The sequence below is a fragment of the Salarias fasciatus genome, chromosome 3, assembly GCF_902148845.1.
Source record: "Salarias fasciatus chromosome 3, fSalaFa1.1, whole genome shotgun sequence".
In the NCBI taxonomy this organism is placed as follows: domain Eukaryota; kingdom Metazoa; phylum Chordata; class Actinopteri; order Blenniiformes; family Blenniidae; genus Salarias; species Salarias fasciatus.
In genome coordinates, this window is record NC_043747.1 from 4,701,952 (window position 1) to 4,712,524 (window position 10,573).

Consider the following 10,573-nt stretch of genomic DNA (forward strand, 5'->3'; position numbering starts at 1 on the left):
TGTCTGAGTAGATAACGCAATGACAAACCAAAGTGTCAACAACCACAAACGTCACATGATTTGATTCTTAAGACTTTTTAAAGAAACTTCTTAACTACAAGTCTTGAAAAATTAAAACTTCTGCTAAAGATGCAAGTATGTCTTCCCTTCCTTTATATTTACATGTCAATGTGAATGACCAACACAGTGTAATTCTCCCTCTTCCTCCATCATTTTCCTCTGTGGTGAGAACAACCTGTCAGACACAGCAGAAGCCACAGAAAGGTGTCTGCAGTCCAACCACATGCAACTCGAGCTGCACAATTCACACGTTTCTCTCCTGTCTTTTAAAATCCCATACGAAATAGTTTTTATTTATTGGCAGTCAGCATGTTAAATGTTTTTCCTAATGCAAACAACTATATTTGTGTTAAGCCACACAACTTTACTACAACTACAGCTATTTCCTCATGCATACAGCCGGTGTCCAGTTTTTTTTTTCAATACTGGTGAGAATTTGCTGTGTTTCCTGTTGTCATCACGATGCCTTCTTGACACATCTGACAGAACAACACTTCTGCGAAGTTTTTGCTGCCTTGAAGCAGGAAGGCAGAGTGAAGTCAGTGACTCTGCTCTCTGTTTCAGTCTCCTGGATTCTCTGGAGTCACAATATCTTTTTGTTTAATGGAGTTTCCCAGATCACCATGAAGGAAGGACATTTACTGACTGATTGAAAGCATCACAGTGAAGCCAAACACTGGTAAACAGAGTTCATGTCTCCAGCATGTTGCTCTGGAAGCTGCACATCTTAAACCATGTCAGCTCACAGCAGCGGGTTCAGCTTCAGATCCAGCTGTGCTGTGATGCACATCCAAACTTTCCAGACAATAACTCCATCAGCACCTGTCAGGTAAGTTGCTTTAGGATTTCTTCAGGATGGTCTGGCAGGAATTTATCTTTTGCAACTCATCTTTTGGTGAAAACGTTTTTTTAGTTTCTCAGAAGAGTTATCAGACATGATTATTCTATCCTTTTCTTTTAGGGTCTTAATTTCCGTAGAAGTGCCCAGACAACCTGACACCCAGAGACGACCCCACCTCTTCATACGGAAGTCACTGTCAGAGAGACTTCAGTCAGATCAGCTACAAATATCTCAGTGTAGGAGCGATGGAGACCCTGACCCTGATCTCAGCTTTACTTTCTATGTTCTGTGAGTACATCCACTTTTATTGACTTCAGCCAAATACAGAAAACTTCAAACTTTCCTTCTCCACAGAAAAAGTCCACAGAATGAACTTACTGAGCTTTTCAACAGCAAAACTTGTTTGTTCCAGGTTGGATCTCTTCCTCTGTTGGTGATTTTCATACCGTCGAGGTTCTGCCTGGTGAAGAAGCCACAATGCTGTGCTCCAACCTCATCAACATGATCACTCACATTTTCTGGTACAGGTTGGCCAACACTGAATACAACATCAGTTCCATCTCATCTATGCTCAGTTCTGATGGCAACGCAACGCTCTTTGCTGGATTTCAAAATGGAAGATTCACAATGACTTCTAACAACAGTCACGTCTTCCTGAACATCAAACCAGTGGATTTATCAGACGCTGGCCTGTACTTCTGTGGACATAAAATGAACAGCGACATGGTCATCTTTGATCGCACCTATTTAAAGATGCAAGGTGAGAATCCTCTACACCAGAGGTCGGCAACCCTTGGCACGCGTGCCACCCACTAACACTGGGCACGTTTACATGCCACCCATATAATGGCTTATAAGGCAAAGCGGATGTGTCATGTAGACGTCCGAGTGGATCTGCTTCACTCTGAGCGGATTGTATTTCGGAGCCGATTGTACGAGGTGGTGTAGACCGATCGATAACCCGCTCCGTGTCTCAAATAAAAGCTGCCTGACAGCGGAGCGAAAAAAACGGGGGATTATTTGTTCCGCATGCGCGCCCCCGTATGTAGTGACGTGACGACGTGCGCAGTAAACAGGAAACAGGACTGTCAAAAACAAGCAGAAAAACATCTTTTTAATAAAAACCCCGAGAGAAAAAACACTGGAGAGAAGAAATGGAAGCAAATCGCTCTACAGCGAGTTGTTTAAAGAGCTCCATAGCAAAAAACGAGCGATCGCCCCGCCGGTGTTATGGATTAACTGGTTCCCGTGTTAACGAGTGACGGCGGACTTCTGTGTAAACACATGCTGATAACAGCAGCTGTTAAAGTAAGACTCAGAAAAGACTTTTAACTTATACACTCACTGTAACTGTAGAAAACCGACGTTCGCTAGATCGACTTCAAGTCTCATTCATCTGTTGGTCACATGTTAACACGGGCACCAGTTAATTCGAAACATGAGCATGCAGAGCACAAAACACAAAGTTTATGAAAGCACTTTTTGGAGTAACAGAAAAAATATCTTTAAAGATATATTTGTATCTGCTTTATCTGAATGGAATACATTTCCAGGTATGTTGGAAAACTTTTTGTATTTTGTGTTAACTTGCGTTTTAGTTGATAATGGCACACACACTGATGAGAACATTTTAAACTGGCACTCCATGACAAAAAGGTTGCCGACCCCTGGTCTACACTGTTAAATCATTTTCAAGCTGAATTCTGAACAAAAGCCTGTTGGTCTTGATGTCTTTGTTGTAGAAACACTTCCTGATTCACTGAACTCAACCTCCATGCTCCTGGGAGGTTTAATCGTTTTCCTGATCGTGGTCATCATTGCCTTGGTTTTCAAAATCAGAAGCTTTCACACAGGTACTTCTCTTGTTTTCATTCTAACTTTTAGTGCCAGAATTCAGTCCAAATCTCAGAGATGTACCGTTGGTCTTTCAGCTCAAGATAAGACACTGATTTCTCAGAACACTCAGGTAATTTGATTTACACTGGAGCGTATGATGAGTGATCTTATATCAGGTGAGCAACTGCAAATGCTTTCATTCACAGAGTCAGGAGTCTGAAGGCCTGAACTATGCAGCAGTGAGTTTCCAGACAAACCGTGGAAGAAGGAGAACAGCTGAGAGAGAGCTGGAGCCAAATGTGGTGTACGCTGCTACAAGATAAAGCCATGAAGCCACCAGAGCAGCAAGTTCAGAGAGAAAATCTTACCTGTTGGTGGAGGTTTGCTCTGTAGTCCTGTCTCCAAAACAATATGTAACCTTTTAATAAAGAAAATGTTGATTTTAACTGTTTTCATTGTTGTTGATTTAAATCAAACACAGAGAGAATATCTGACTTTTCCAGATTATTTCTCATTGCAACTCTGCTTTCCGGCCATAAGTCTTATCAAAGCTTTTCGACTTTGTCAGAGAACATTGAGCAAATCATGCATCAATTCTGCGGCTCATCCCACAAATGCATGTCCATTTACATCTGGATGTTTTGTGCATATATTATTTCACGTGTCTGTGTACATTTGCATGCTAAATATAAATGAACCACACTCTACCCACAGAAACATTTTCCACTGTGGTCACACACAGCAGCACTAACGCCTGAAAGCTTGGTTACATTTCACCAGAGAGGATGACAATAATGCTTTCAAAGTGGATGTTTCATCAAACTGAGGAAGTACTACATATTACCAATTTTAGCACATTAAAACATATAATGTGTCATTTAGTCTAGTTTTGTATCTTTAATTCAATCTGCAAATTCTTTGGTTGTGGTGCCACTGTAACCTTTTTGTTTTTTTTTCATTTCTGTTTGTTGGTTAGTAGCTAAAGTTATACAACTACATAGATGAATGTGCATGTTGGTTTGTCTTTCCTACACTCGTCTTTGTAGCTGATAAATGCTGTGTTTGGGAGGGTGCTGTGTGACAGTTGCACACATTTGCATGAAGCTACCATTCTGCAGGAGGTTGGTGTGAAAGACATCGACCACAGGTAGGTGAGAAGTTCAGTTCAAGACTTCAAGTACAGAGCTTCACACCAGCTCTCTGTTTAACAGTTACAGAAACTAACACTACAGGTTACACTGACAGTCAGAAATCAGTGAGAGGAGGGTCCATATTCATCATATTACAGAGCACACAAAGAAATGTTCAAGTGGAATTGTAGATTATCATTCTGCAGGCCAGGTCAACTTCTGTAACTAATGTTCATTTAGATATTTCATTTACATTGATGAAAACTAAAGTCATGAATGAAACTACGGTTCTATGAATCCTGAATGACCGCTAGAAGGTGGAGCTGAAAGCACTGAATGTTCCCTTTGCGCATGCACAGTTCAAGTATGCATACCACCAATGTCACCTGGGACCCCTGGGTCACCCTAAAACGGTAATAAGTTCCGGTGCAAACACAGGTCTGGCTCCTCCAGAATCTTGTCGTGTGATCATGAGGATTCTGAGTGACAGAGCCCTCTGGCAGTCATTCGGGATTCATAGAAACGCAGTTACATTCATAACTGTAATTCTACTTCACCCTTCCTGATCGCCAGAAGGCGGGAGTCTCACAGCCCCCTTGAGAAAGCCAACGGTTGTGGCCCCTTGCTGTGCCATTCACAGCTCCATCATGAAATGTTGTTAGTGCTGCCACTGACACCTTCCAGGTCGATGGAGGGCGACTTCCCTCCAGAGAAGCCTGTAGGAATCCAAGACCATGGGGACCGGGCAAAGCACCGGGTCCTCGCTGTGGATGCTGCACCACCTAACAACTATCCACCTACTGTCATGCTGCAGCTGGGTGGACAGCGCTCTGGCATTCAGGATGGCCCATCTGACAGGCTCCGTACAGCAGCTCCGCACCGAGACAGGCCTCCCAACGTATAGGCAGAGTCTGTGAGGATTGGATTGCTAGACCTGACCTCAGACAACGGGCAGGGTTCAATGCGGGAGAGTCAAGACAGCCCGGGAACTATGCCCGAGCTGGCCAGAAAGGGGACCACCAGCAACAGCAAATGGCTCTCCTGGCGTGTCTGTGGCGTGGTGTAAGGGAGGCTCTCTGGCCAAGGGTGGGTCAGCGTGACTTGGCCCAGAGGATGATGGTTCCCCTCATGGAAAACCAAGTGAACAGTGGGCCGGTTCCTACAAGTCAACCTCCGCCCAGTCGTGATTCTGACACCATGGAGGCCCGCGAACTCTCTTCATCCTGGAGGAGAGCACCACTGGCAGCGCAACAGTAAGAATCTTCTTCTTACACCTAATATGCCACCGCTTATGCGTCATAAGCTGAGGGAAGTGAATAGTGCCTCCATCACAGTGGCAAGCTAGCATAAACCACATAGCAAAAAACAGCCAGGGCTGGCATGTCAACAAGCCAGGGGAAGGGAGCAGAATGAATCAGGCAGAGTCAAAATTACTTGCAAAAAGAACCTGCAAGGGGAGAAACAGCTCACCGTATGGTAGCTTCCTTTTTCTCTGCCTATGAAAGTTTGTCTCTCGGCTTTTATTCACAGAGAAAGAATGGGACTTACATATGTTTCTTGGGATAACATTGGTTTCAGTATCCTGCTTGAATGGAAACAATGCAACAGATGCAACTCAGTCAGCATAGATAAGACGCGCCAGTCAGCATTTAGCGGACTGCAGGCAAATCGATCATCCTGCTAAGTTAATTTAAGCTTCCTGTGCAGTTCAAGACAACATTGAACAATGAAAGCATTTAGCAATGACAATCAAACATAATATTTCCAACAGTGGGCGTGGCCTCCCAACAGGGGATCTGGCTCATTATCCGAGAGCTGAGCAACCCGGCAAACACTCGGCTACTGGGCAATTGATACAAAACAGGCCATACCGCCATACCGCACGCTAGTAGATCTGATGTTCGAATGATTCTCGGAGGAGGACAGCGAGGCCACTGCACCTCTGACACTCAATCAAGAGAAGATATTCAGCAACCTTACTGACCGGCGGGAGGTTAAGAGTGAGTCCCTCGACTAGAGGAGACACTACAGTGGCATCAACTCAATTTTAGAATCGAGACATCGCAACCTTTGGAGGGCGAACATAGCTCCTCCGACCAACATGGTCGCAAGGCTGTCAGTGACGCAGCACGATGTCCTACAGGCCAGTCCCGTAATCTTCAAGCTGGACTCAGCTGTATGAGGAACGGACATGAGAAGAAAAGAGGAGCTGAGCCTGTGTTGATATCAGAACTTATTACCTTCTGGGGTCACACAGGGGTCACAAGTGATGTTGTTGGTATGCGTGCTCGAATTGAAATGCTGCTGAAATATAACCACATAGTATCACATGATCAATTTTTTTAAAGGGGACGTTGATCAGTGGACCTCTTTTTTAAACCTGTAAACACTATTAATTAGTCTGATACCAATGTGAAACGACACCAAAGTGTCAAGTAATGCGGTTCATGTCTTTGCCCGCAAGCCCTGAAAAATGTTCTGACTGGCTGTGAACGCTCTGTTTTTTTCAAGCCGGGACCGTTGTGACGTAGATGTGATCCGGGCTTCCTTATATGGTCATGCTCAGCCTCGGCCCTGCCTTCTCTGTGCCTGGTGTGAGTGTGTTGGTGTTAGATCCAGAGAACATGGCTCCCAGAAAATATTTATTTGGATGTCCTGGAAAGGCAGTTGTATTTGGCTTCCTGAAGATGAAATCGGCCAGGCAGCAGTGGAAAGTATTTCTTTTTCCGGGTCAGAAGAAGACAAATACTCCAGTCTTTGTCTGCCGACGGCATTTTGCACGGCACTGGTTTACAAGCGGTAAGTTAGAACTTTTCAGTGTCCTGTGTTTATTTTGTGTTACCTATAAGAGTTATTTTAGATGGTAAGGTTGGGTGCTCCACGAAATCATCAACTGATAGGGGAATAGCGCAAAAAAGTTACAATTACCACCAACGTCTGAAATTAACAGCCGCAAACAGCAGATGAATTTTCTGTTTGGCGAGTAAATAGCGGGGTTATCTGCCACACGGGGCAAGCGGGTGAATGTTTTCTACCATAATAATAATAATAGTAAGCATTTTGGGACGCAAAGTGTGGGATCACTACAAGTTGAAACGAAAACACAGTGCAGCATGTCTGTGGAGCATTGGAGTTATCCTAGCATGATAGCACATCGTATGCTACACCAAGACGTAGCATGTTTACTATCAGAGCATTGTTACTGCAGCAGGTTAGTGAAAATACAATCGTCACTTCCTTCCCTCACTTCCTTCTTCTGAAACTCACAGCTGCAACCATCACAGACTCAGTGTCACCTGCACAATGAGGAGCGTGATCTTGACGGCGTCTTTGCTTCTCTGTTTCCTCGGTAAGTGATGGAAATGAACAAACACACAGTTTTGACAGTTTTTGCTTCCATGTGTGAAGTTTATCTTGATGTTTCAGACAGGAGCCTTGTCTCGGGATTAAAGATTCGGTCTGTGGAGGCGCAGCCTGGTGAAGACGTCAAACTGCTGTGCTCCAACTTTTCCACTATTCCTGTACGAATAACCTGGTTTAGAGTGACCAATACATCACATCTCTACGATATCGCCTCCATGTTCGAATCACAAAAGGACATGAAGAACGGTGAAGGATTTCCAAAAGAGAAATTTGTAATGAGCTCCAACATGTCTGTGGTATTTCTGACCATCAAGACAGTCAACGTATCGGACTCTGGACTGTACTTCTGTGGATACTACATTTCAAGGAGTCCTGTAATTACTGAAGCAACACATTTAGAAGTTCACGGTAAGAATCCTCATTTCATTTTGCAGACCCTAATAATGACACAAATCCAGGTTTTACATGTTCCATTCATCAGATCCTCTTCCTTTTTTAACTTATGTCATGATTCAACCAGAAACAGCATTGAATGTTGTGCTAAAAAGCTGTTTTCTTTAAGGGTTCAGCACATTAAAGTACTTGCCGGTTGGGATCCTGAGTGCTGTGACTGTTCTCCTCATGATGGCCATCATTTATCTGGTTGTTAAGATGAAAAGACTCCAAAAAGGTGCTTTTGTTTTTCAAACATGTTTTCATAGAAAATAATAGCAGGAAAATTCACCAGTGCCAACATTACTACATGATATTGAATACTTCTTATTCACGGCAGGTCGTGGCGAATCAAGCCCGAATCCACACCACCAGGTATTTCGGCTGCTTTTCTCTGCTTCATTCTTTCATCTCTATTCTCTCTCTGGTGCGTTAACTCTGTGCAGCAATGGCGAGCATGGCATAGTGTCTGTGCTGACGTGAATGTCCTGATTCACAGGGACGAGGCGAAGATGATCTGGACTACGCAGCTCTGACGATTCGTCCAAAAACGGAAAACGACAGCAGCCCGTCACCAGACAGAGACACCGATCTGAGTGTGATCTATTCAGCCCCCAGACGGGCTCAGGAAGCACCTGAAGCTTCAAACCTCATGAGGAACTGATGCAGAAAGATCAGGCTGCTGTTTTTAACCATCGTCTGACACCGGGGGAAGTTAAATAACATGCAGCCTGCACGATGATGTCCAAGCTAAAGACTGCTGCATTCCTGAGTTTCCAGACCCCCACCCCCAACGTTCTTCCGCTGTTTGAATGGTGTGCACTCATTTCTACAATGAAAGACGTTCTTTCATCGCGTAAAAAACTGTTTGTATTTTGTTTTTGTTTTGTTTTTGTTTTTTTGAATAAAAAAATTTTTTGTTTCCAACAAACTTGTGTTGTTCCTGTTTTTCCTCATTGCCTAGCAGACAGCTCTGACAGCTGGTAAGAATACAGAATAAACATCCAGAGGACCTGTAGAAGTAGGACGGGACAGTTCCTCCAAATCCAATGCTACTCCGTCTTCTGAGGAAGAAGAGGCGCTGGTGAGTCTTCCAAACCAGCTTTATTACAGCCACATGCAGAGACAGGTTGAAAGGCTCCTCTATAAAAACTGTCTGGTCCTGCCAGGCTGGTGGCCCAGCTCGGGTCTGGCACTTCAGGCACGGGGACCGGGGACGATGACAGCGAGCGGCACCAGAGAGGTGGAGGTTTCCCTGGATCGGGTTCAGTACTGATGGAGACTGAGATCCTCACACCTCGTCCAGGTAAAGGCAGAAGTCACTCTTCTCAGCCGCCTGGAGCTGTGTCATTGTCAAGAGTTGAGATAATATCCCATCAATGGAAATGCAAGCCACAGTTCTGATTGTTCAAAAGTAGAAATGGTCAAACTGTGATACCAGAGTCCAAAGTGTGACCCGCAGTTGTTTTCACAACTTTCTGCAACTGTAAAATTACTCATTCAAATGCAAAACCATGTGTCTCAGAAACCAATCCAAGCAGAGACAAAAAAAAAAAAATCAAAGTTAGCCAATGACAAACAAAGATTTGAAAGAAGACTTGACTAAGCTGCCACTATGAAAGTGTAACTGCCACAAAGGAAAACCTCAACATGAGACAAAGCAATAACTTTGAGACTCGTCAGTGACTGTCTCACTCCAATACTTTATGACTTGTGATATTCATGAAAACATAACCACATGAAGCGAGCATGATGCAGATGTCAGTGTATTGTTTCACCTTTTCTTCTAAAAGTTCTGTAAAATCAATGTCTGAGCTGCTGCAGGTGTGTCCTGGTTTAGCTCAAATCTGGCTCAATAGCTTTCTGCAGTATCTGTTTGTGACTTAGCACACACACACACACACACACACACACACACACACACACACACACTACATGACACACACCAGCATTTCACTACTTCCTGGCTCTCTATACCCTTCATAAAATTCTCATTTCCTCCTGAACCCGTTCTGTAGTTCAGTCCAGGGTTCTCAGTCGACAGCCCTCCTCCCTCCATTCACACTGCAGACTACAGACACTCGCCAGCCGCCATGTTGCTTCCATGCGGCCACAGGGGGGCGCTGCTACACACTCAGCCTAACGGGGGCACTGGGCGGGAAAATAGCCACCCAACTACCTGCATTGGATTTTTAGACAAACTACGTATTTTTATTTATTTTTTTTACCAGTGTATTTTGAACTTGGACATGTTTTACACTAATGACAGAGTGAGACAGAGTGAGACAGAGTGGGACAGAGTGGCACAGGCACCCCAGATGGCGAGCAGCAGCTCTGCTTGGTGGCAACAAATAAGAATCTCTTTGGCTTATTTCTCTTTTTCATTGGAGATTAGATTGAGAAGTTGCATTTTCACAGTTCATACATTGCTTATTTGTGAAGTAAATCTTTCTAAAATTACTACTTTCTTGTGGTCATTTAGATCTAAATGATAGTAAAATGCTTTTGGGACCACTAAATCAGCTGGAAATAAGAAGTTTATGTTTCGTTTCCCTCCTGAGGGACCATGAAGGGCTGGAAGTGGTTGTGCTATTTCATTTTTGGAACTGTGAACTCAGTTCAGAATTTTGAATGATAGGCTATGAGCTGAACTGGGCCACTTCAAAATTCTGTGAAGTGAACTATGAACTTCGTCAAGACCGGCCGCTGAGGCCCGGAGAGCAGCATGAAACATGACGGTAAAGAGTGAACGAGTGAGGCTCGACTGTCTTCAAACCACAGGAAGTCACGGCGCACACAACAAACACCTGCGGATTCCTTTGACTGCAGGGAGCTTTTCTTCTCTTCTTCTGCTGAAATCCATCCTGAGATGTTGAGGGAAGTGTCGCGCGCTGATGAGCCATCAGTCACT

The 10,573-nt window shown here is 44.2% G+C and overlaps 2 protein-coding genes across 2 annotated transcripts; both read left to right on the forward strand.

The window, feature by feature from the left end:
- Positions 1–614: 614 nt before the first annotated feature.
- LOC115383381 (uncharacterized) lies at positions 615–3,182 on the forward strand. The gene is made up of 5 exons (XM_030085566.1): positions 615–889; positions 1,022–1,189; positions 1,314–1,661; positions 2,644–2,867; positions 2,944–3,182. Exons 2-5 carry the CDS (start codon positions 1,147–1,149, stop codon positions 3,058–3,060), a joined length of 732 nt encoding a protein of 243 aa, XP_029941426.1. The 5' UTR covers positions 615–889; positions 1,022–1,146; the 3' UTR covers positions 3,061–3,182.
- Positions 3,183–7,131: 3,949 nt separating this feature from the next.
- On the forward strand, positions 7,132–8,587 carry LOC115385858 (uncharacterized). The gene is made up of 5 exons (XM_030087943.1): positions 7,132–7,216; positions 7,294–7,638; positions 7,793–7,900; positions 8,003–8,037; positions 8,162–8,587. The coding sequence occupies exons 1-5, from the start codon at positions 7,171–7,173 to the stop codon at positions 8,324–8,326; spliced, it is 699 nt and encodes a 232-aa protein (XP_029943803.1). The 5' UTR covers positions 7,132–7,170; the 3' UTR covers positions 8,327–8,587.
- The last annotated feature ends 1,986 nt before the right edge of the window (positions 8,588–10,573 follow it).

Excerpts from the sequence above, each read along its gene's own strand:
- LOC115385858 (XM_030087943.1), top strand. The coding sequence starts at position 7,171 with ATGAGGAGCGTGATCTTGACGGCGTCTTTGCTTCTCTGTTTCCTCG. Across the intron at positions 7,639-7,792 it reads AACACATTTAGAAGTTCACG|GGTTCAGCACATTAAAGTAC; the intron begins GTAAGAATCCTC and ends GTTTTCTTTAAG. Across the intron at positions 8,038-8,161 it reads GCCCGAATCCACACCACCAG|GGACGAGGCGAAGATGATCT; the intron begins GTATTTCGGCTG and ends CCTGATTCACAG.
- LOC115383381 (XM_030085566.1), top strand. The coding sequence starts at position 1,147 with ATGGAGACCCTGACCCTGATCTCAGCTTTACTTTCTATGTTCT. Across the intron at positions 1,662-2,643 it reads CACCTATTTAAAGATGCAAG|AAACACTTCCTGATTCACTG; the intron begins GTGAGAATCCTC and ends TCTTTGTTGTAG. Across the intron at positions 2,868-2,943 it reads TGATTTCTCAGAACACTCAG|AGTCAGGAGTCTGAAGGCCT; the intron begins GTAATTTGATTT and ends TTTCATTCACAG.